Source organism: Athene noctua, chromosome 1, assembly GCF_965140245.1.
Source record: "Athene noctua chromosome 1, bAthNoc1.hap1.1, whole genome shotgun sequence".
NCBI classification, from domain to species: domain Eukaryota; kingdom Metazoa; phylum Chordata; class Aves; order Strigiformes; family Strigidae; genus Athene; species Athene noctua.
Genome location: NC_134037.1, coordinates 162,383,186 through 162,409,259, shown reverse-complemented (window position 1 = coordinate 162,409,259; position 26,074 = coordinate 162,383,186). Strand labels below are relative to the sequence as shown.

Sequence of the window (26,074 nt, the reverse complement as noted above, 5' to 3'; positions counted from 1 at the left end):
TGGTGAAATCCTCATGATGCAGCTTTACTCCTCTTATTTCCCTATTAATACTCTAGGCTCTGTCAGGCTAGAAAGAGATGCCTTTCAAGCAAATCAATACGATTCAAAAACCTGTTTGCTCCATGCTTAAGCTTCAGCCTCTAGAATCCAGAGACGGCAGGAAAGCCTGAAGCAGACGAGATGAAGACAGCTACCTAACCGTAGAGTAAAACGCACTACACCCGGCGGAAACCGAGCCCGGCTTCCCCAGCAGACACCCCCACCTATCCAGGCCCAAGGCCTGGCTGCCTTGGCACCCGTGCCGCGGGCTCCAGGCCCACGTCCCACGTCCCCCCTCACAGCGGCGCAGGCCGCGGCACCAGGCAGCCGCTGCAGGACGAACCGGGAGTGCCCGCAGCCCACCCGTCTCGGCGCCCTCCCCCTTGAGAACGGGCACCGCACCGGCTGCCGTGCCGTGCTGTGCCCGCTCACCGGGCCCCACCTGCGCAGCGTAGAGGCAGCACGGCCAGGAGGCAGGACAGCAACGCCGCCGCTCCGCCGTCCATCCCTCCCTCGGCGCAACCCTGCACCGTTACCGGAACCCCCGGGCGGCGGCTCCGCATGCGCGAGCGGCGGGGCGGAAGATGTCGGCGGGCGGGGTGAGTGCTGCGGCGCGGGCGCTTGTCTTGTCCTCGAAGTTTATGAAGAGCGACTCACCCAGGAGGCTGGTGCCCCTCAGGCGTTCGTTCTCCGGTGGCGGCAGTGGGGAGTATCGCTTAAGGAGGAACGCCCCGATAATTCCGCGTGTGCCGACGTTCCGCCCCCGGTCAGTGACAGGGCGGCGGGGCGCACGGCCGTTAGCCGTTGGGCCAGCGCGGCGGGCGGCTGCTCGCCCGGCCCTTGGGCCTGCCCTCCGGCCCTTGGGCCTGCCCCTCCGGCCCGGCTGAGGCGGCGGCGGGTGCGCGGAGGCGGCGGGGGGCGCTGGCCCGCCCGCGCCTCCCGCGGGCTGCGAGGGCCTGTCCCTCGCTCGGGGACGCTTTGTCTGCTGTGGGCTTAACCCCGTGTGCTTCTCTGCACGCCGCAGCCGCTGTGTTGCTGGATGTGGACCCATATCAGAGACCTCATTTTGTTGTCGGTGTGTGCTGGAGGCCCGTTGCCGGCAGGGCAGGTGCTGGGCGGTCTGGTTCTTGCCGGCCCGGCGGGACTGCTGCTCTCCAGGGACAGGGGCAGGGGTTGCGCCGCTCTCGCACACTCTTCACAGCGCTCACGTTTCCTCCCTTCTGCCCTGGTTTTCTGGTCGCCGTTATTCCATCCCAACCTACAACTGTCAACAGAGGCCATTCACACAGCTCACACAAAAAAATGACCAGTTTAATCAAAATTAAAAACCAGGAAACCACAAGACATGTTGAGTCACTGAGAGGGAACATAATTCCTCTCATTTAATAGTTGGGGCGCTTGTCTGGGAAGGGGAAAATCTGTGCGGTCTGCCCTGGTTCTTGAATGGTTGCACGAATGCTACAGTGAGTAGTTCATGCAGCATCCATGCTGCAGTCCTTTAAGTGGGGCCTGGACCCAGCTCACTTTTTGCAGATGTGTTCTGGTTTTATGACTAAAGAGCTCTTCTCTTTTTCTGTTTCACATTTTTCATTATGGTGCCCAGCTGCAGTGATCAGGAGGGTAGAAGTCAGGGTTTACCTTTCACTTCCTACCTCCTCAAAGCAACAGAATCCTAAGTGGTCACAGCAGTGTCTTCAGAGATGAGGATTTGAAACTCTGGTAGGCAAAGGTCTATGCCCTCTACATCCTAGGTATTATAAACATTACATTTTTTGTTGCTTAAGGAGATAACAATCCTTCCAGTCATACCTCTGAATAAAAGTGTTCCTAACTGCTCTTAATGCCTTTTCTGCTATGAGGTGCTGCACATACTCTGAACACGTCTACTACACCTAGGTGCTCCTGGGACAACAATGAAGATATGCATAACTGGAGCTTCAGTTCTTTTGGCCTGCAGGTTTTAAGAAATGTTTGAGGATTGCTAAAGGGCAAGATACAAAAATCAACAAAATTAACTTTATTTTGGGTCATAAGTGCAGGGATCTTCTCAAGTCCATGATACAAGTCAAATCACTCCTACAGCCTAAGATGGCAAAATTTGATCCAGACAGGATATTTCTATGGTTTGCATCATCTTTATATAACCTTTCAATGGTTTCCTTTTCTGAGGTGGTCATCAACAGGTAACCACAATGTCAGTTTTGCCTGTTATTATAAAAGCCAGTACCATTAGTATCTAACTGTGTTTATGAAATGCAGATGTTATTGATTCCTGTAAATGAATGAATGTATATGCAGCTTTAGCCAGTGCGGGTGTGTAAAAGCTGCAAACCTGCCCTATCAAAAAGACTGATGATTGAGAAGCGGCCGATATTATTATAGTGAAGACTGTGGACAAGAGGTGGTGGATAACCATGTCCTTCGTAACACACGGTGTCTAGTGTTATCTAGTATGCAACAGGTGCCTGTACCTAGCACAGTGTCTTTATAGAAAAAATAATTTATGGAGTGTTTAAACAATCAACGTAATGTTAGTTTCTGGTTTCTATTATTAATTTATTTGGATAAACAAATATGCAATGAAATAAATATATAATGCATAAGTGTATTTGTTGTGTAACAGAAGTAAGTGAACAGTAGGCTATTAATTACAACTCAGTGTGGGCTATCATATCTATCATAACCATCATATAATGTAATCAATAGACAGTGAAAAGAAAGCGTGTTGTGATGTAGGTAACAAAATGGGACATAATCTGTGAAATATTGTCAGCTTCACCACAACTTCCTGTGTGATTTTGTTTAAACTGATTGCTCTTTAAGACAAAGACTGTTATTTATCCTTTCTCTCAAGCTGTAAAAAAGTCAGTATATGAGTATTTCTGAAGTCCCTTTGAAATGTTAAGAGGATTTCAAAGCAACATTAAACATAGCTATTGTACTGTCACTCTTTGATAAATGGAGTGAAATGGCAACCTTCTATTAGCTCATAAATATTAGCAATGCCCTTTTCAGGAGGCAAGTCTTTCCAGGGGCAGTCATGTTCCCGTTAGTCCCTTATGAACAATTCTTTGGTAATTTTCTAATACGGTTCTTGACTGGCCACACTCCTAATAACAACTAGGGCTCTCCAGGTTGGCAGTCTCCTTGAGGAGGAACCCAAATGGCATGTTGTTATGTCCACGGTGTGAATAACTGACACCAAACAGACCTTCATTTTGATCATTGATGCTATGCTTCTCCAGCTGAGAAAGACAACCAACGCCTTACAGGGTCAAATGGAGGCTATATGGGACAGCTCTTTCCCATCATAAGATGGGCATTATTGCCTGTAAGCAGCAGATTTGTCCCAAAAGGGTCAATCTACCCTTTCCCAGGGGTGCTGGATTTGCTGTACATTTGCAGGCCATGTGTGTAACATATGCACACAAGGTTCATTGTTTCCTGGAAGCGTCGTATTTTCTGATGCACATGCACTTACAGGAACACTTACAAGGACACCTGTAAGCAGCATGCTGCTTCTGTGCCTGCAGCCTGTTGCTGCAGAGATCTGAGCAACACCTGGAAAAAGAGTGAGTAGGAGCAGGCTACTGCTATCAGAGTGGTTCATATGGCCTCTCTCAGCTTCCCACACACCCGCACACTCTTGAAACCAAGGTAGGGAGCCCAAGGCTGTGGAAAGCAGCACTTGCTACATGATGAGGGGAAGGCTTTGAACAACTGAAAATTTTGATGGCTGAGAGTATGTGACTGCCAGCTCTTGGCTAGCACAGTCATGAAGTGCTAAAAGCTAAGAGATGTACTTAGTACATTTTTTCCAGTCTTCGTGGGAGGAAAACTATGTCATTTAAAGTTAGACGCTGGCTGCAGAAATTATGCAAAATGTATTCTTGCAAGATATAGGGTACTGTGATACTAAAATGGTGAGTCTGGTTAAAACCATCTATAAGGCCGAGTTAAAGTATGCTCAGATATGAAAGCCTTGCCAGAAAAAAAAATGCAAAATTCCATTCTGCACATCAAGAGTGAGCTGTTACTGAAATAAGTGATGCATTATGGTTCAGCTTGTAGAAGATAAATGCATGGATATAACACAACGTTGAGAGGATATAGTGTTGAAGGGCATTTTTGACCTTGAGTCTGATTGTTCATAGGGAAACATTTTTATGGCAAGTTATTTATGTAAACCACGTTTCACCGTAACCATTTTGCAATCTACATTCTGAACTACACCTAGTTTACTAGTTTATTACTGGTAGAAATACTTAGTAACCTAATAAATATACCATAGCATTTACAGTTTATATTCTGGTAAGTTTGAATGCAATTTTCTCACTGATATTATAGAAGAAAGAAACAGAAACTAATGTCGATACAATGTTAGAAGAGAAGCACGATCTCCAGTCCATAGGCAACCAAACAAGAGGGAAGACAATGTATGCCCCTGTGGTTAACAATGTCAGTATTTAAACATACATGTGGTGGAGGAAACTAAGCCATACAGGCTTTGCTGAATTTATTTCAGTTGGCTGACAGACAAAGGAGAAATAATTTGCTTGTTTCTTCTCATGTCAACTCTGGAACAGGATAAAAGAAGCAAATACAGTATTTAATCTTGTTTGAAAAGCATAGAAACATAGGTTCAGGAAGGAAGGACCTTAGGGAGTCCAGTGTTTCATTGTGCAGCCCCAAGGCAGGATCGGTCGTATCTACCCCCTTCCCAATGGACATTTGGTTTTAGTTGTTGGTCTTGTTGTTGTAGTTGCTTTTTTAATTTTTTTTTTTTTTTTTTTAATAAGGCACCTCTCAGGCAGTATCTCCGATGTTTCTCCTGTTTTCATAATTAGAAAACTTTTCCTCATATCTGCCTTGTTGCAGTCCTGTAACTGCTTTCATGTCTGTCATGGCCTGTTAGCACAGATTATTAATTTCCTGTTTTCAGAAACCTTGCACATTTTTGAAGACTGACATCATGTTGTCATCAGATTTCCTTTTACCAGATCACGTAAAACCATCGTCCTTCACAAAGCATGTTTCTGTCCTCCTCCTGACTTTTCCCAGCACTGGATATAGCGCTCCACATGGCCTTACTAGTGCTAAATAGTTGGAAGGATTATTTTACATGTTTCCTGGATTATAGTGCAGTATTCTGTATGGCATTTGCCTCTTCCACAACAGTGAGACACTGACTCATTTATAATTTATGACTCACTGTGAGTCCCACATTTGTCTCCTTTTGCCTAGACCAGTTTTTCTTAACTCGCCTGTGACAGTATCTTGTAAGATATGAAAAAACTGTATTAAAGTCAGAATACAACCTACCATTTCTGCCTTGTGCACAAAGTTCACTGATGTTCCCTAAAGGGAATTAGATCAAATTTTTGTTAATACATTGATATTGTGTAGCTGAGTGATAGTTTTTCTACATAGTTTTGGATGCTAAAAACATTACAAGTGAAGTATATGTTAAAAACCCCACCTGGTTCTTTCCCAGTGCTGTGTCTGGACATTTGGGTTCTATTTCTACATTTCTTGAACCAAGTGTGGTTGAACTGCTGTGCTCACATGAAAGTAGATGTCCCCCGTGCTTCCAAATAGCATGGCATGGACTATGGCAAGGCTATAATTGAGGAATTTTCCACAAGTAAATGCTTTTGTCAATGTAAACAGGTATTTATCTATGCAATGCCTGTTCCTCTTTCATGTGGTACAACCGATTTGCTTTTGAGACTTTGATCTTATTGGGACTGGGGTATTTCACATCAAAGAAAGCTATATAATACTAGTTCAAGTTTTCAAAAATATTTCAATATTCTTTCTCATTCTAATTTGCACTTCAATCTGACCAACTGTTCTGTGGCTTTTATTGTGGCCAAGATCCAATGACAGGGTGCTGCATCCCTGGTTTCTGATACTGGTTTCCGCATCTTTGCAGGTTTATACTATCGTGGGAATTTCTCCCTGAATTTTGCTGGTAGTGTCCAGGGCATGGCTGTTATTTGAATGAGAACTGATCAGCTAGCTTAAGCCTTCCAGTTAGTGCTTTTTCTCTACTTTGCAATCCCCACCTCCTTTTCTTTTGCAGTTTCTCAAGAGGTAAAGAATTCCAGGTGTCAAGTTAAAGGTTTCAGCCACCAGCAAAGGAGTGAGTGAGTCTCCTAGGTTAAGGAAGACAATGCCCTGCACCAGTATTAATCTTTTTATTACTTGCTCTAGCAAACTGCCCTTTCTCTTCAGTAAAAATGTGAGCAAGGTCTTGCTTCCAGAATTGTGAGAGTGACTCTTGCGACCAGTGCAAATACAAGAGCTAAAAGTAATTTGTTTCTCACAGCTGCTCCCATACTGATGCTGAGATGACATGCTCTTTACCATGCACCCTTCTGGTCTTGGCTTTGGTGTATTCTTGACGTACTGTACTGCAGGAAGCATTTTGTCATTTTTCAGAAAGGAGTGGGATACAAAGAGCAAGGACAGGCTCAGAGCTGGAGTGATAAAGGTGGTAGTGCTACACCACAGGACTTTATCATTAAGCATGTTTCAAATGATATTTCCTGCATTACTCTTATTTTCACACTTAGGAAGTTCTAGAAAGACTCTTATGTTCATCTCTTGCTCTTTTCTTTTGACCCTCCACCCTAAGACCTACAAAAACAAAGTTGGTTTTGAGGACAGGTATAATTCCATGTATCAGAAATGTTTTTAGCCATGACACAGCTGAATATTTTCAGCACATGAGAAAACTCAGGTAAATAAAACACAGGCATCTGATCAGAACAGTGCATTAGGTTTTGAACGAAAGAGAGGTCATAATTTGCATCAGCCAGGCTGGAAGAATGTGGAAAGCCTGCTGTCAACCTCGTCTTTTACAGCCTGGGAAGACCTATCTAGTATCGTCAAAATGCCTAACTATAATACATCTACAACTTTCACCTTCACAGTTAATATTCCATAACTGCTGTGCTTGGTCAGGGTGAGTTTCAAAGTCTTGTACCATTACATCAGTGTGTCTGAAAACTGAACACATGTGGAAAGCTCCAGTTGTGATTTTACATCATCTTTGTATCTATGCTACTCACATAGATTGGAAAAGAAAGTCCCTGCTCTGAGGACCTTGTGATCTGCTTTTAGAAAGTGTAATGTAAACGACAGGAGCCAAGAGACGGGAGTGGAAATGAGAGACAGTGTTTGAATGACATGATGTCAGAGTCAATGGGAAAATGGAAGAACTGAAAGTTATTGAACGGATTCTTTGGTCTGGTGCTTTCTTCAGGGTGAAATCCTAGCGTTAGTGAATGCACATCAGTGCTGCTGGAACCAGGATTTCCTCTATAAGATTTCCCCAGTGGTTTCTCATTTGTCTTTTTTATGTCATTATCAGTCTATGTCTTCAGTCTTTTACAGTAATTACTTGAAAGCATGCAAAATTAACTTAAGCAAATCCAATTTGTAAGGAAGAAATAAGAAAGGACTCTGCATTATGAAGTGCAAATGAGCAGTTTCCAGTATATTGCATGCAGATGGTCAACTAAGCCTGTTGATTATTCACAGTACTTTCTGTAAAATAGCTATTTTCACCTTTCTTTTTCATGACAGTGCAATATCAAGGGAAGGAGCCTTGATGACACTCCATACCACTTATTCGATAACTGATGATTACTAGAAAATTACATTTTGTCAAGTAATAATGGTTATTTCACAACCTGCCTCAGAAACAAATGGGTAACGTAATATCACAAATTCTTATGCTGTATTTCTGGTTAATAATCAGTTTAAAGGCTTTTTCTATAGATTGTCATAAAGTTTCTGAAAGCATTTCTGGCTATGTTGTTCAGCGGGACTCTTTCTGGCCAGGCAGCCAGCAGATGAGGATTTGCGCTCTGCAGCCAGCCAGCCTTCCCTGCTGCCTCCAGGACCTGCTGTGGAGGGAAGACACCGAAGTTACTCACAGGTACAGATAAAAGAAAAATGTGGAGCTGGTGGGCAATCGCATCCCTAGTCCCATGGTTGGCACTGGGCTCGGTGTTCCCTTTCTCCCTGAAATGCTTACTCCACTCCCTTGACTGGAACCTGCTAAACTCCTGTTCCTTCTCTTGCTGTCTTACCTTATTGCGCTCTTCTGTAGTGTTTTGTTCACCACAGGCTTAGACTGCTCTCCCTCACTTTCCCACACTTCTCCATTCCTTAATCATCCTGCTGTGCTTTGCGTTTCATGTCTCAAATGTTTTTCCAATAACTCCCAGATCTTCAAAGTAGTCTGTTTCACTCATCACTTTGCCAGAATCCCTGGCACACTGTGCCAGTTAGCTGCATACTTCAGTACTTTGCAGTTTAAGTCATAACAGTTAGAAGTTCAGCTACTTTGTTGATTCATTCTCATTGTAATCTCCACAAGCTTAGCTCAAGATCAACTCTTCTCTGAATTATTGCTTCTCTGAAGAGGCACCAGGTGCCATATACTGCCTGGGGTACCTCTGGGGCCATACAGTCCATCTGGGTACAGACAGAGGCTGCACCTTGTTCCCAATCCTGTTGGCTCATTTTACACATCCTAGTGAAGCTGTGGCTTTTGTGGCTGAAGAAGAGGGGTCTTACAAATGGTTTTCTGTGATGACTCAGGTTGGAACAGAAAGACTTCTGAAGCAAACCAAACTGCAGGTCACTCTGAAGAAAAAAATCTGGACTACTTTTAGGAGCTCTTAGGAAAGGTTGACCTTTAAAAATAAAAGTCAGCTTTGATTCCTCACAAGTGGCACTGCAATATCTGACCTTAGCCATGTTTGGCCTCAGTCCCAGTCACAACTAGATTCCTGACTTCCCTGGAGAGCAGAAAGAGGAATACAAGATATCAGAGAGGTATTTGTATGGATTAACCTTGCCTAAGAGGATAAAGTAGCCTAGTATTTTTCAGTAGTCATGAAGGAAAGAGGTGCTCTTCCACGGAAGGGTCCCAGGATGTTACCTTCTGAAGGAGCTACTGTCCTGGGAGAGCCCAGGACATTGGCCTTATGGGGCTAGAATTAGAGTTTCTGGATACATCACCCCTTGTCACTTAGTCCTTTTATCTAAGTGTAACTGATTTACTGGATCTTAGCCCATTAAATAGCAGAACACTGGAAAAACCCCAAATCCCCAGGAATAGCTGCTTAGCAACATGTGAGTAAAAACCATAGACAATAATGGCTTAGCTGGGTTTTAGTCAGCTCAGTATAAAATTTGGTGAACAAAATACATCAGAGGTGAGAAGTCAGAAGTGAAAAATGAGCCGGGCTTTCCCTTTTCATAGTGCTGTAAATTCTTCCTATTCTTATTGTGATGCTCTGTATTTGCGTTTCATATCACGTGCCTGAAATTTTACATGAAGTTCCTTCTACATTTATCTGTGGCAGGTTCCTTCAGCTGCTGTGGATCATGCCTTTAGGAGAACACATTTATTTACCCCAAGTCAGGTCTAAATGAGCACTGCATGTAGGAGCTCTGAAGTACAGCATATCACTATCTTTTTAGTCCTAAACCGTCTTCTGAGGTCAGAAGAGTGAAATTTAGCAAAGAAAAAAGGAGTCATCCAAGAAATACCTTGCCTGGTTCAGCAAGCTAAATCTGTCTTTTAACAGTCACTGAACATACAGCTTCCCATCCTCCTTATGCTGCACTGGAACAGCCTTACTGAGGTTTCTTGGATGCTGTACACATTAGCTACAGGCCTTAACCCTCTTCTGCTTGCTCTATCATTATTCACACGATGTCTGTCTGCTTACTTAGAGGGCTTCTGTCTCTCCCATCACTGTGGTATCTGCCTACCATAATCCTCATTTAAGAGTTGAGGGAATTATAAGGACAATGCAGCTAAGTGATTTAACCTGAGGTGAGAAGTCAGCAATGAAGCATTAAGTCCTCCACAAGGTCAGACAATTATTTAACATTACTTTTGAGTTCCTTTATAAAAAGGAATACAAACAATGCTTTGCTACACTGCACAAATGCACATGCTGGATGCTCATATGACTGAAGGGAGAGCAGACAAGCAAGCAGACATCAGTGCTAGAGGATTCCCTGACTACAAGGTTAACTCTTATGAAATAAGACTTGTGACACCAGATAATCAGAGAATCACAGAATTGTCTAGGTTGGAAAAGACCTTGAAGATCATCCAGTCCAACCATTAACCCAACAATGACAGTTCCCAACTACACCATATCCCTCAGTGCTAAGTCGACCTGACTCTTAAACACCACCAGGGATGGGGACTCCACCACCTCCCTGGGCAGTCCATTCCAATGCCTAACAACCCCTTCTGGAAAGAAATGCTTCCTAATATCTACCCTAAACCTTCCCTGGCGCAATTTGAGGCCATTACCTCTTGTCCTATCGCTTATTACTTGGTTAAAGAGACTCATCCCCAGCTCTCTGAAGAGTATCAGATTAGAATCAAATCAGGTTTTCACAGAATGTGTCTCTGCTCTTTCAGGATGATCTTTATTAAATATATTCTGAATTGGACCCTTCATTTCTGTTCTGTGTGGCATATAATTTCCTAATTTTATTTACCAAGTTATCTGCATTAGAATAACACTAGCACTGGTGTAGTGTCCTCAGACAACTGGAGTATGGTATGATTGAGGGGGAACCTTTGCTAGGATAGTACAGGTCTCTGGACTTTCTGAAAATTTTGGTGACCTATTGAGATGCAGAGTTGGGGAATTCATTCCAATTTCATGCTGATGCAGCTGAAACATTAATATATTTTTCTTTTTGGAATTTACTGTATAAAGGTTTTTTGATGATGAACTACACAGTAGGTTAAACATGGGCTCACATGAATTTAAAACAGCTGTTTCTTTAAAGACACCACGTTCCATATCAAAGAAAAGTTAAAGTGATCAGGACAAATCCTTTCCCCACATGTCTGGATGTGTTGAAAGAGGAAGCAGTGGTCTGAGAATAGAGTCTTTCCCCCTCCTCTCATGTGACAGTTGAACCATTTGTATTGGCAAAGACATGAGGGGAAATGCTTCCTCTTTTTAAATGGTGGAAGCCAACCTCTCAAAATTTCAGAGACAGTGTTCTTGCACACATGCATCCTGCTTTAATCTTAAAAGACTATCTCTGAATAGCCAAGATTATTTTTTTTCTTTCCCCCAGTTTGGCTTACCAATGAACCTGTAACAAAGTGGCACAGCACATGCGACTGCCTTATCTGTGCCCTCATCATAACCTTTGAATCAGCTGATGGATTTCAGCCACATTTGATAGACAGGAACTTCCTGCTTTTACATGAAAATCAGCCACTGGATAGACAAAAGCAACTCTACTAAAAGAGTGAGGAAAAGGCAGGGAAATGTCAACCCTCTTCTGACCGCAGCTGGCCAACCAATGAGCAGACGTGTTGGTCATATAAGCCATGCTATGTGGTTTTTGCCTTTCTGAAAGCCCCCCCTCCAAAAAAAAACAATACAGAAAAAAAGAATATACAGAAGAAGCTGCTACTGTGGACGGAGGGATAGGGAACACACAGGGAGCTGAATGTTTACAGTGGAGAAGTATACCAGACACAGGACATCGGCCTTCATTAGGAGCAGCACTCACAGAGCAGCTTTGGTGATTTGGTGAGAGGTGAAGAAAAGCACCAATGAAACTAAACACTTTCAATAACCAAAATGAAAATGCTTCCCTACTTTTCCATATTCCACATTAAACCAGAATAAATTGCAGAAAAAGTGTGCGCAAATTACATATAGCTGGGTGGTATAAAGAATCAATGCCTGTTCTCCGTATGTTTTCTTCCTGCAGCAGTTCCCAAGAACTGAATATTTACGCATTAACAAACTGCAAAACCATAGCCAAAAATTTTGCCATTCCCACATCATTATGATTTACACACAACTTCACCTGTGGCAAGTTCCTTTTGCTGACAGAATTTAATTTTTCACTCTCATTTTGATGTAATAACACAGACACACAAATTTTGTGTCACAAAATTAGTGCATAGGGCAAAGGTTACACTTTATGCCCCAGTGTTGGTGCAGATGTAACCTTCATATGCATGAACAGGGCTCTGCAGGTGAGATCGCATTATGTAGCACAGGAGTCATCAACCTGGATTTACTTTTTTTTGAATTAAGAATGTGTTATCAGTAGGTAAGTAAAATGAATGTTTTAACTCCCACTTCAGCTGTGAAATTTTCTGCAGACTTCAGTGGACTCTGGATTAAGTAGGCAAAATTTAATTAGCTACAGAAACTGCAGGGCAGAGGCCCAGGGGACTGAGCAATACCTGAGCAGAGAGGGCTATCTGGGAGGGCGCTGGTATGTTCCCATTATCCTTAGCGATGAAGTATGAGTAACACCTTGGAATGCAAAACACACTGAAATTTGTGTTTGGTTTATTCATACCAAGTTCATAACATCCTAACAAATATATAATTTTGCATCAGGTAAAAAAATATTCAATAGAAGGATTATGCCAGTAGGAATATCCTTAAGAAATACACACAATTTCTGGTTAAAAAAAAATAAGCCAGATCACATCTTTCTTTACAAAATATTATTTTCTTTTACAAACCTTATACAATGCCATTTTGATTAGCTTTTGCAATAAATAGTTCATCAAAGTGAAATTAACTAGTATTACATATATGATATTTGCTTTTTAAATTAATGTCACAATATGATCCTAGGTAATGCTGTAACTTAACAGTGAGCCACTACAGTGGCAAAAATTAGTATCATTTAATTCCTCACCTATAGTCAAGTTTCTTGTACTTTAAAAAAATAATATGATTCTATGAAAAGTCTGTGTACACATCTTCATATAAGAATTTTTACTGTCTTAAGAATGCAGCAATAAGAAAATAAACTCAGCAGCCCGTTTGCTTTTTTTTTTTTGGCCTGAGTGAAGTATGAGGAGTGCACTTAGGCCTTTTCTGAAGCTGGTACTGTTGTTGAATCAGAATCTTCTTGTTCAGAGTCCTGAAGGTGCTCTGCTGTCTTGCTGGCCTCATCCCCAGACTCCTCACTCTGATTTTGGGGTTCTTTTGAAACGATGGTTAGCTTGTCATAAAAAAGATGCTCTTCTTGTGGGAGTGGATTAAAAATCTGCGAACCACTGGGAGGGTTGCTCAAAAACTATGAAGGAAAGAGGAAATGAGAATTAGGCTGCACCAGCCATACCATCCTGTTTGCTTCGAAACATGTTTTATATTGTTTTCCACACATCAGTTGGCTTTCTCAATCCTTAGAAGTCCCAGAGTAGTGACAACGTACTAACTTCTCTGCTCACTTTAACATCCTGTGCAAGGCTTAGAAGCAAGTCAGCAGTGCCTTTACTTGCAAGAGATACCCCAGGGGTTAGTGACTTCTTCGCAATACAAACTTTCTTAAAAAAATAAAATACCTGGGTTTTGTTAAGAAACAAAATCTAAAAGTGGTGACTTGACTGTAGGTGAAGGAGTTCACAGAAAGATTTGTGGAATAGCTCCAAGAGATGTGAATTGTTCCTGCCATCTCAGAGACCTGTCTGCTCAGACATCAAACAGTGATGCTTTAAATGTCAACATAAACCATAACCATTTAGTCAAGTAAAGGAGAGGGAGGGAGATTTGTGGGACTATGCAGTTCAGTGAGAAAGATGACTTAATTTTAGTACCGAAATATCACAACTTCCTCCCACTCCCTGTTCTATTGATAAGATGGAACCAGCCTCAAGAATCAATGTGGACGGGGTGTCATGACTGTATTTTGAATGTCAACACAAGAACAGCACACCTACTCAACACAGTAAAAATGTGTCAACCACTCATTTTGGCAGCTGAAGTAGCAGTTCACTTCATCCGTAGTGGCTAGAGGAGTACAGCTGCATTTTGTTCTTGTGACCTGACCCCTGTTTATTACTTTAGTGCATTTTACATAAGAAACAAGCTGCTCTATCAGGAAACCTGTTCACAGCAATTACAAAAAAAATACTAATATTACTACTATTAGACCTTTTTCTAGAAAACTGATTTGAAATGTTCTGTCAGTAACCTGCAATCTCAAATATTCATGTAGTAAAACCACTGCCTTTGACAGATGTAATTTTAGGTAAGCATGACTGAACTTGATTACTGTGATTAAACACTATAACCCACTGGTAAAAATGAAAACTCTTCCTTTCTTGTGAGAAACCACTAAGCAAAACAAAATTTGACCAGACTCAGTATTGATCAGGTCTGAGGAGATTCTGCTACAGCCTTTTTATGTTGCTATATGGGTAACAGGGTCAGTGGTATTCCCCAATAGTAATGGCTAACATTCCCTGCTCTCATTTTATCTTGAGTTTTCAGACTTCACTCCATTCTTTAAGTTAAAATTCATTATTATATTTGTGAAAGAACTTTGTTTCAGAACAAAGTGTAATTTTACGTCTACAATGAGAGAGGGGAGATGGATATCTCAGTTATTTACCTTCTAAAATGAGGAACTGAAGGTTAACACCTGTTATTCTCTCACTTTAAAATGAAAGAAAACATCCAGTTTCTAAGCCATACAAAGCTTCATATTACAAATTATGCAGTTGCTTTAGTAATAAAGGTCCATGCCAAGTTTTTGATTGTTCAGCTTTTAAATATTTTGGACCATTCTGTGCAGAACAGTTCAAAATGACAGTATTTTAGAATTTATTACACATCAGTATACTTCAAAGGGAAGTCTTTACTTATGTCTATGCAGCACCACAGAACTTGATGAAAAAAATGAGCTAACATTCATGCAAAATTTGTGACCTTATAATGCCAAAAATTAAATATTAAATGAACTAACTTCCACTACCTTTCTCGTGCTGAAAAGTACCTTCTTTTGTCAGTTGTTTCCAAAAGTCATGACTTCATCATTTATCCTTCTTTGAATGGCTTTTTATGTTTGGCAGATGAGTGAGTTTTACCATACCTATGTAACAACAGATAACCACCACTGCTCCTTACAGTCTAAAACCCCCTTAGAATAGTCTTCACTTTACAGATGGCTAGCAATCAGGTGGAAATGAAAGAAGGCAAAATAAAAGAAGCTCTAAAGGTTTTGGCACAGAAGGCCTTTGAAAAGCAGGCGGTTCTGCTGAAAAGGCTGATTTTAATTGCATTAGGTAGAAAACAAACCTCTTTCAAGTGTTGTGGGAAAATATATGAAGGGCAGAAAACATGTTTGGTGAGTCGATATAGATACAAAAAGGAAAAGAAACAAACAGGAACAGATATTACAACAGACAGCACCGATCCTATAAGAACGCTCACAATTATCCACACAGGAGTTACACCTGCAAGAGACAAGAAAAAAAAAACACATTTAGAACTGTGATTATTAATTTCTGAATATATTATTTTCAAATTACAACTTTCTCTATGGAATTTAAAAAAACCCCAAACTATTACAAAATTGTAACTGCAAGCATAAGTCTTTGTTTCCAGTTGCAAAACACCTCTTGGCTCTTAAATTTTCAGTCTGAATAGGCTGAGGAAGTTACTAATAAAGCAAGTTTACAAGCCATCATGTTTAGATATTTACAGTTACACATACTGGTGATTCTACATGCAATACTAGGCAAATGATTAAAGGAAGAAAGACCAACAAAACCGTATGTAAAAAGCTATTGCACAGTCTGTGGTGTTTCAGGACTGTAGAAGTTGACACATAACACTACCAGAGTATAGGCTTCCACTTTTAAAGAAATCTGTAAAAATAGCAGCAAAGTAAACACAGCAGGGAACAAAAGTCTGTAAGATTGAGCCTTTAAAAAAAATTATGCATGGGGATTTCACAACAGGCAATGGGAATGAAGATGTATCCATACATCACTGTATAAATGTTTTAAACCAACCTATGCTTGCTAAGCACTGTTCAAGCCAAGAACCAACAAGCAACACCACCTCCAAAACCCACCTGCAATTCAGCTGCAGCACATGCAGATAGTATGCTTGTAGGAAAAATACACGAGGAAACATTTTATGAGGAAAAACATACGAGAAACAGGTTAGCCCAATAACTTCCCCAGGCTTCCCCCAGACAGCTTCCTCATTAACCTGTGTCTCTGTCTCTGATTTTCCACATGTTATCTGAGGGTATAAGTTAGCTGAAATACACATTATGCCTGTGAAAAAGACAGTACCCAGGACCCCATCCTTTCTTTTAACCAGGGACATGAAGCTCCCAGCTGAGACGACAGGGTCAGACCATGTGGTGGTTACTGCTGGACTTCAGACAGCAGCTAAGGTGGCATGGCTGGAAAGGAAATCGCTTTTATACTTAACTGCCTTTGAAATTAAAAGGAAAGCATCTAAACAAAAATATTTGTTCATATTATTGATTAGTAACTGCTGTGTTTCACAGAGAAAGAACATCATGGCTTAGCCTTGTGACAGACACTGTTAATATCACCACAGATGAAAGAGACTGCAACACATGGCCCAGTTCCTTTTTCGGTTGCAAATATACAGAACAAAGGCTATCACAGCTGATAGTAAAAGAAATTCAGACACACAGTGTGATCAGTGAGGAGCCGCTAGTCCATTTAACTCTGATTTCCAGAGTATGAGGAATGGAGAGCATCATGCCATCAATGCCGTATTGCTTGTAGTTTTCACTTCAGTCCAACTTCTCCGCTCCAAAGGCACAGACGTATTAACCACCAATACTACAGTGACAAACACATCTCTTTCTGGAAGCTTTACACATTGCACCGATTTTCATTTTGAATGGCTTTGCACATTTCCCAGTTTCCTACAGCACATGTCCCACTGTGATTCACCAGGTATTACCATTGTGGGTTGTCTGCTCACAAAGCTCTCTGCTCAGCTTCCCTGTTTTGTTCCACTCAGGGATAGTTGCTTGCACTTGAATACAATATATTGTCCATGGCTCCAACTGAGATAATATTTCAGAGTTATGTTCAGTATCTATGCGAGTTACCTAATAATAGAGAAGAATACAAAAAATTTGAAAAGCACGAGTTCAGTGAATGGACAGGCTAAGTATTTAAAATTACATTTAGCAGGACAAACCCTAGCAGTTATAGCTGCAATGTGAATAAGGCTTTTAAAGGCAGAATGAAATGCCCTCCCTGCCTATATCACATAACTGATAACTCTAACTCTTTCGCCTATGGTTAGAGTGTGAGACCATTACCACCACTGACTTTCTGGCTGCTTCTGGAAGCATTAAATGACGTTTTAGGCTAAAGAGGCCTATGGAGATGTGATAAACGAGATCTGCCTGCACAGAGAAACAACTGCTTAACCAAATGAGATCAACTAAGAGTGCTGTCATGGGCAAACATAACTGAATTTGAGACAGAGCAAGTAGGATGGATGTTCTAGACAAAAAACAAACAAACAAACAAAAAGAGAACGCAAAAAGGCTTGTGGAAGCTATTAGGTGACTGACAGTAGATGCAACTTGCTGTTTAGAGGCATGATTGATTCTGTCCCTGTAACTATATGGTCCCTGCAGAGTATAGGAGTCCCTGCGACATGCCCCGTTACGTAGTAACAGATTCTTTGGGTTTCGATATTTTGAGCAAGCATCCACTTCAAAAAACAACCTATGAAGTTACACAGACTATGCCTTGTAGTTTAGGAATTGAAATCCAGTCTGTTTATTGGGAAATTATGATCCCTTATCTTTTGGCATTGAATGCCAAACAATTTTGCAGGGTAACAAATACAAATCGGAATTATATGCAGTGGAGTCCTATTATATGAAAATTGTACTGAGGTACAAAGCACTAATTATACTGTGACTGGTATCTTCTGGTAATAGAACTCAAGACCCTATCATTAATATATTATTTGTGATCTTTCTCCATGCATTTTGTAACACATCTGGCTATGGAAGAGGCTGTTCATGAGAGGAAGAAAGCAAATTACAACTGAAAGAAATTGAAGAGGTGAAGATGACCACAGCTAATATAAGGCCTCATCCATGGTGGTATTCAAAGCCCAGAGTCCCACGAAGAGCACAAATATTTGAATGACATGAGATTTGAATCTAGGTCAGCTTATTGCCATGGTCACAGATACTGCTGATGTTACAGTTTCTGAGTTTGCCCTTGCTTATATGTGTGAAATATAGAGATTTGGTGGGGAAGACTGCATCGCAAATAAACACATCACTAAACTGAGAGAATAAACTCTCATTATGTAGCAGTTATTTCTAATAATGGAAAGAGCAAATTATATCCATGCTACTGTTTAACTACACAGCTATCTGCCGTTTCCTCTGAATAGCGCTTGTAGTGACTAGACTATTACACTGTAATTAGTAGAGATAAATTTTTCCTTCAGTACCATTATCATCTGGAACTTCGTGAACATGCTCTTTTACCAAGAAAAGCATAAATCACAGTCATGGAGTCACAATGACCAGGAAGCAGAAGTTACCTCTGTATTGCTGTCTTTCTTCCAGTACAGTATTCTGTAATTCCATGAGCCGTAATATTGCTTTAGATGCCACTTGTCATGTTTATGTTCAGATGAAGGGCCTGTGAAATCCACATGCAGGGACCCAGATTCTGACTTCACTTTTACATCAGGTGGCCCAATGACTGCTATATATTAGAAAGGTGGAAGAGAAGAAAGAACAGCATTCAGTTTCGCATTGTTTTCAATTTGACATTTTTATACAACCCATGACAATTCACATTTTAAATAATTTCCTCTATTAAAAGAAATTAATTTTCTTTCATGGGTCAGGCTTAATAAATTATTTCCTTATAGAACTGGTCTTGAAAAGGATTTATTTTTGCAGTTAAATAACAGATACTATTGCAGACTATGTTTCCCACACCATAAATTAACTCAGTTCTCTTTTGCCAGCTGTGGCGAGTCCTGGGAGAGGAAGGACTATTTTTATAGGTTATTACTCACTTCTCCTTCTGGACTAAACTGTCGCAACATCTGTCTCATCTGAGTAGGCCCTCTAGTGAGTGTTTTAATCATTGTGATCATTTTGAAAAACAGAAACATTTATTTCTGCATGTCTTACCAATTGTACTCCTTAGACTGAATATTATATTCCTGCATCTTGTAAATGGCTTGTCTGTATTATGTTTTTGTGCCACTACCTAAATCATTTCATGAGTAGTTTAGTTACCAGCTACGTTGTGTCAGCAATGAGCTCTCCATTAAAGTCTCCCATAATCCGAGCTAACAGCTTTGCCTTGGCTGCCTCTACTGAAGTTCTGCCTGGCTACAGTCACACTATAAAGTGTCTAAGAAAGGCAGAGCTCAATATACAGATAATTTTGCATTCCTCTAGAAATATGTGCTTCTAGAACTAAAAATTTAAAAAACCCTGTTTGCTGGACTGTACATTCACGTAATGCTCACAAATATGTTGTTGAACTTATGAAAAAAATTGTGAAGACTGTCTTGGTTACTCTGGTTTTCTTAGGCTATTCCCACAATACAGTGTGGAATTTATGAAAAAAAAAAAAAGCGCTATCAGAAATAATAACACAGAAAGCAGTATCAGGTATTTTTATTATGATGCTCTGCTCAGATCAGCTATGACAACATCAAAAACTCTCATGTCCTCCTCAGAGATTTGACCGGTTGGCCAGTACTCCTAGATATATCTTTCTAGCTAGTTTTATACCCAGATTTTCCCATTCAGGAATAAGCTGCCTTTCCAAAGCCATGTCTGCTCTGAAGGCCACATGCTCTTTCATATATATGTCAAACTACAATTCTGTTAATGATTTACAAGTTTTCTCTCTACTCTGAAAACATATCCATATTTTTTGTATTACATTTTATTTTGGCTCTAATTTATACTTGCAACATTGTTTGGTGGTTGGCTTTTTTTTCATGCTATATTTCAGTGCTTCTGTTCTAGGCAAATTAAATTATATCAACATTATGTTTTTGGCGAGTTAACCAATAAAAGTATTTTGAAAAACAAGTCTGTAAACGGTAAAATTAGACTCTGAAATCCAAGGAACAGAATGATGAAATTCAAGCAAATGAAGGCAGAACAAGAAAAAAAAAGGGGATTTTAAAAAGTTTTTCCTCAAAGATAAGGTGTAACAGAAGCTTCCTGCATGATTTTGTATTAATAGCTGTGAGGAGAAAAAAGCCTTGGGTAACATTAACTAGATAATCTAAAATAATTTTATTTTTGCTTACGAGTGGAGTAAGAATGTACAAAGCAGAGGATGCTCATTGGTAAAAAACACTCTCTCATTCCCAAACTCAGGTGACAGCAACATGATTAACATCTCTGTTGTGCAATGTAATGCAAGGCAATGTCTAAATCATCTCTCACAAAAGAATGGTAATATTGTGCAATGAAGATTTTTTGAATTAATCTTTATCTGTGAAATTAATTTAAAAAAATAAAGAAACCTTTTTGCCTGACACAGCAATGAAGAAAGTAATTTAATTTATTCAGATATATAGGAAGTCTGAATCCTTCTGAATATCCATCTGAATCCTAGAATACACAAGAATCTGAAGAAAAACTCTCCCTGGCTGAAAAAATATAAATTATCCTTATTTTAAGGGAAAAATACAGAGTTTTTTAAAAACTTGAAAGATGTTTCCAGTATCTAACATCTGGCTATAATAGTGAATCTATGCTATCTGACAGCAACTTCTGTCTTCAGAGAATGAAAGTGTTACAACTAAGATTTTATAGTTCAATGTAATTAAATTTTAAAATTACCTGCATGCTATAGCTTTTCTTATGGAGCCAGACTGTAAAAGTGCATTAATAACAGACAATATTTTTTTTCAGAAGATTAGAAAAAGGCTTACTGTCATCCATTGGCTTAAATCTGATGGTCACCCAGTCTGAATGGTTATTTTCTGATTCTGCTCTGACCCGTAAAAGGTAGTCTCCATACGCAGGAAGAGAAGAGATGTCACACTCTGTGAGTGTCAAGTTTGTACTCACATTTTCATATCTGTCTCCAGGGAAATTGATGCTGTATGTAGAGAAACAAAATGTGCACAATGTGTAAATTATAACTAAATGTTTTTCCTCTCAATTAACTGGAAAAGTGGCCTATCTTTCGGTTAATACAACCAATTATGACTCATGGACAAGAAAAATTAGATCCAGCGTATAATAAACATGATTACTAGTGTGTAGTAATGATTAAGCATTTTACATGCATCTATAAATCCATGATAAAGAGATTAAAATAATGATTCAGTAAATATCATGCCCTTTTCTTGAGAAAACTTGATTCAACGGACAGTAGTTATCAGACAAGTCTGCAAATATTAGACAATATTGCTATGTGTGGCTTTGCTGTCTAACTTGGACTTTGTTCAGAAGAGTCTTTAAGATATGCATGTAAGTAAAAGCCAGAGAAAACAGAGCCTGAGAACTGACTGGGAACTGTTTAATACATGATATTCTTTCTGTTTTGTATCAAAAGGCCACCCAGGAATGTAGTGATCAACAGATAATTGCTATCAGAACCCAGAAAAATCTTCTTTTGACTAAGTTGGCCTTTACCTTCGGTTTGGGGATTTCCCCTCAGCAGGCACCTGCCATCATCTCTGCACTATATCCTACCCTGTCTTGGCCAAAGAATTCAACCTTCAGCAGGAACGTGAGACCTCTGGCCCATCACATGGTTTCCTTGCCAAGCACAGCGGCAGGCAGTCAGGGAGCCCACCGCTGGGCAGGGTAAGTGGCCGTCCTCCTCGGTACGGCCACACAGACAGCTTGTCCCAACAGGAAAGATCAACTCGGAAGGACATGGTGGCTAAACCAAATCAAAGCTAAATCAACCCACCAAACCAACAAAAGGAGTCCTCGGAAAATTGTCCCAAGTTTAAGGCACTGAATGGAGGACCCACTAGCCTGTAGTTCACTGGGGATTTCCAGTAAGAGTACAGGCAAGCTGGCTGCACTGGTGGCAGAACACAGAATGCTGCTGGAGCGAAGGCCAGGTACGGTCCTAATGCTCAGCAGGACTAAGTCTCTTGAATTGCAGGTAACAGCTACATGACAGAGAAAAAACACACACAGAGCTAATAACAGCCGATGTTAAAATGTGTTTCTGGTCCAAAAAAACCCTATGTACAAAGCTGCCTCAGGTGTGAAATGTGTAGAAAATGCCTCTGCTCTGTTATTTAGCTCAGAAGATAAGCCTCTCAGAAGCTAAAAGAAATGAACAGCTACTGATCTTCCTATAAAAAAGGAAACAAAATCACACACATGCGCAGGTGTAAAATGTGAATTAAAGAAAGCACAACTCCCCCAGACTTACCTCTTAGATTGGACAGTGTAACTTATATTCCCTCTGTGAAACCTAGGTGTGTCCCACTGTAAAATGCTATGAAGATTAACTGAAATAATTCTTGTGTTTTGGGGTTTTGGCACTATTCCAGATACTGTGGGAACAATCAAAAACAAACAAACATTTTAATATGTGTTTCTCCATCAATCAGTCATCCAAAACTTAAACACAGCCTTCCTTCTCTTCCTTGCCTCAGACATTTTTTAAAAACAGACTTTAATATAATTAATTTAAATCCCGATGCCTATTGTTCCTTCTGAGCTTATGCAACAAAAACAAATTAGCCACCATCAGTGATTTCCAGTAAGTACAGTCTTTATCATTTATTACGCACGACTGACTTGTTACTGCCTATGACTTGGCATGTAGCCATCAGGCTACAGTAATGAACTCTCACTGAGACTGTCAAAATCAAATTTTCCTAAGCAGTGCACCAGTAGCACTATGGAAATAACACAGGTGCATGGATTGATTCGTTGCTTGGCTTTTTAGGGTGGGTTATTTTGGTGGTGGGTTTTTTGTTTTGGTTTTGGTTGTTTTTTTGTTTTTTTTTTTTTTCCTAAGAGGAACACTGTGGTTTAAACCTGGCTGGCAGCCAAACACTATGGAGCTGTTCACTCATCGTCCCTTACCCAGGTAGAGAATTGGAGGGCTAAAGGTAAGGAGACTTGTAGGTTGAGATAAAAACAATTTAATAATGGAAATAAAGTAAAATTATTATTATTAATAATAGTAATCATAGATATTCTACATAGGTATCACAAATGAGCGATGCACAATGTGATTGCTCACCACCTGTCAACTGATGCCCAGCCCATTCCTGGCTAGTGATCACAGAGGAGGGAAAATCCCGAACTCACAATCCTGGAAGAGAGTGAGCAAGCTTCCCAGACAACCTTCATCTATATACTGAACGTGACGTTATGTAATATGGAATACTCCATTGGCCAGTTTGGGCCCATTGCTCTGGCTATACTCACTCCCAGCTTCTCGTGCACCTGCACACTAGCAGGACATGGGAATTTGAAAAGTCCTTGATTTCTCAGCAACAGCTAAAAACATCATGTATTATAAACATCCTTCTCATGCTGAATCCCATACTAAATCCATACTACAGCACTATCCTAGCTACTAAGAAGAAAAATTAGCTCTATCCCAGCCAAAACCAGGACAAACATGAACAGTCTTTCTACACAGACCTGGATATAAAACTGAAAAAATTAAAAAGAAGTCCACCATAAGCATGTTTATATCCTCACTGCATTGCCATTTAAAATGCTTTACTCATTCTGCTATTAAGCCACCCTTTGGAAAAACAGAGATAAACAAGAAATACCTTCAAAGGCAAGAGAGTTATTAAATGTATCATACAGATAAAAATATCATTGTCACTCTTCACAAATGATGAAAACACAATAGTTTTGCTTTATTGAAACTTGAGTAAAGGAAACCCTAAAGTAGTATTGATGAACAGTCTATTACTATTATGATTTAATTATTTTAAAATAATTGTTGGTATTGAAACTAAAATAGAAAATGTTTTGGCCCACTACTGCAACACAAATAATCATAGAATGGTTTGGGTTGGAAGGGACCTATTTCCACCCCCCCTGCCATGGGCAGGGACACCTTCCACCAGACCAGGTTGCTCCAAGCCCCGTCCAACCTGGCCTTGAACACTGCCAGGGATGGGGCAGCCACAGCTTCTCTGGGTGACCTGTTCCTGTGTCTCACAGTAAAGAATTTCTTCCTTATATCTAATCCAAATCCACCCTTGTCCTTTCCCTACACTCCCTGATAACGAGTCCCTCCCCATCTTTCCTGTGGGCCTCCCTTATGTACTGGAAGGCCACTATCAGGTTTCCCCAGATGCTTCTCTTCTCCAGGCTGAACAACCCCAACTCTCTCAGCCTGCCCTCACAGGGGAGGTGCTCCAGCCCCCTGATCATCTTCGTGGCCTCCTCTGGACCTGCTCCAGCACGTCCATGATCTTCTTATGTTGGGTGCCCCAGAGCTGGACACAGCGCTGCAGGTGGGGTCTCACCAGAGACGAGTAGAGGGGGAGAAGCCCCTCCCCCAACCTTCTGGCCATACTTCTCTTGATGCAGCCCAGGGTATAGTTGGCTTTCTTGGCTGCAAGTGCACACTGCTGGCTCATATTCAGTTTTCCATCCACTAATACCCCCAAGTCCTTTTCTTCAGGGCTGCTCTCAGTTCACTTATTGCCCAGCCTGTATTTGTGCTTGGGATTGCCCCGACCCATGTGCAGGACCTCGCACTTAGCCTTGTTGAATTTAATGAGGTTTGCAAACAAACCCTGTCAGATCAGATTATTGCATAAATGTTACAGCAGTAAAACCTAATGACATAAGTTCTAAGAAAAAAAATTAACCTGTATGTCTATAGTTGATGCATACACAACATGTGTCAGTTCCCCCACTTTAGCAGATGAGTTTTAAATTGAAACCCTGCTTAAATGTAAACTCAATTCCTACAATGTTACCCTTGCACCCAACAAATCAACTCAAAACGCTTCACATCATAAAAGCAGAAGTTGCTCGCTTCCCTGCACCCAGACCCCCATGAGAGATGCCAACCCGGTGCATACGTGCCCTCACCGGTGCCCACCCCAGGCACTCGCCCTTGGAGATCTCTGCCCATGCATGTGCTGTGCCGCTGTGCCCTTTGCAGGCACCTCTGGCCTCCTGCTCCCACACCTTCTCCCACCTGCAAATCCCAGGTACGCAGAACACCAAGGAAGATGGGTGCAGGTTACAGACTGCAAAGACTCAGCGTGAACAACATAGCTGAAAAAAAATCTGGCTAGTAGCAGGCATCAGATTTCTCCTCTCCTGCAGAACATGGTCCTGGCTCCAAGGAGTCTCCCTAGGGCACTGTCCATGCTTTGAGGAAGATTCCTCTCAAGTTTTGACATACACTTGTAAAAGGCACGATGCCTTTGAAAGATCGCTTCCCTGGCAGCGTTTTCTACTGGAAAAGCCTCCAGGTGCAGTGTTTTTTTATTCAGCACTACGGACCCAAAGAGATGAGAAGATACTTGTGGGGTTTGGTCCTTTATAAACGAGATGTTTGCAGGCATGACATCCCAGTCTCAAATACGGCCTGTTTTGGGGAACGTACATCAGGGACCAGTTTCAGGGGCCGTGCCTGGGCAGCCGGGGAAGGCCGGTTCGTGGGGGGCTTTGCGGGCGCAGTGACACCCGCGCTTCCGCAGCCCGCGGTTATGCTGCCTGGAAGGACGCGGTTTTGCTCCCCGCACGTGCCTTTCATCACCGGGACTCGCACAATTGTCCAAAACCGAAAAGGGAAGTTCCAGTTTCCCAGCAGAGGCACAGCCTTCGCGGAGATAAACGCGCGTGGGCAGGGGGAGCTGGGCCCGCGTCCCGCAGCCCCCGCCAAGGGCGGGAAGGCGGCCGCCGGCCTTTCCCCGCACCCTGACGGCGCGGCGGCGGGCTCCCGGCCGGCCGCTCGCTGTCGGTGCCGCTCTCGGGGCAGCGCGGCCCCGGAGAACGAAGCCGGTCGCCTCTAGCGACCCTTCCTCCCGCCGCCGCCCCCCGCCAGGCCAGAGGCGGACTCACCGTAGAGCAGGAGGCAGCTGCAGAGGGCGCACCGGAGGGCGGCGGCCATGGCGGCTCCCGCCTCCCTCAGCGGCGGAGATGCCGCCGCCGCGCCGCTGGCACCGGGCGCTGCCCTCACAGGCCGGGGAGCGGGGCCGCCCCGACACCCTTCCGCCTCCCC

At 41.7% G+C, this 26,074-nt stretch overlaps 2 protein-coding genes and 1 long non-coding RNA gene across 5 annotated transcripts in view; 1 reads left to right on the top strand and 2 right to left on the bottom strand.

Annotated features, from left to right (window-relative positions):
- IFNAR1 (interferon alpha and beta receptor subunit 1) overlaps nucleotides 1-632 on the bottom strand; it is a 23,962-nt gene extending 23,330 nt beyond the window's left edge. For both annotated transcript variants that reach the window (XM_074902999.1, XM_074903007.1), the window contains exon 1: nucleotides 482-632. In XM_074902999.1, coding sequence (XP_074759100.1) covers nucleotides 482-602 — 121 coding nt within the window. In that variant the 5' untranslated portion in view covers nucleotides 603-632. The remainder of the gene's footprint in view (nucleotides 1-481) is intronic.
- LOC141959294 (uncharacterized) lies at nucleotides 619-18,398 on the top strand. Its single transcript, XR_012633426.1, has 3 exons — nucleotides 619-638; nucleotides 7,895-7,987; nucleotides 17,896-18,398. It is a non-coding gene; the product is annotated as an uncharacterized LOC141959294 (long non-coding RNA).
- On the bottom strand, nucleotides 12,298-26,074 carry IL10RB (interleukin 10 receptor subunit beta). 2 transcript variants are annotated; one of them, XM_074903068.1, is made up of 7 exons: nucleotides 25,915-26,074; nucleotides 22,286-22,409; nucleotides 20,817-20,986; nucleotides 18,441-18,607; nucleotides 16,821-16,971; nucleotides 15,165-15,322; nucleotides 12,298-13,161 (listed from the first exon to the last, which is right to left on the bottom strand). In XM_074903068.1, the coding sequence occupies exons 1-7, from the start codon at nucleotides 25,961-25,963 to the stop codon at nucleotides 12,949-12,951; spliced, it is 1,032 nt and encodes a 343-aa protein (XP_074759169.1). In that variant the 5' UTR covers nucleotides 25,964-26,074; the 3' UTR covers nucleotides 12,298-12,948. The 2 variants fall into 2 exon arrangements, with proteins under 2 accessions (XP_074759169.1, XP_074759180.1); XM_074903079.1 differs by having other exon boundaries at nucleotides 12,298-13,131.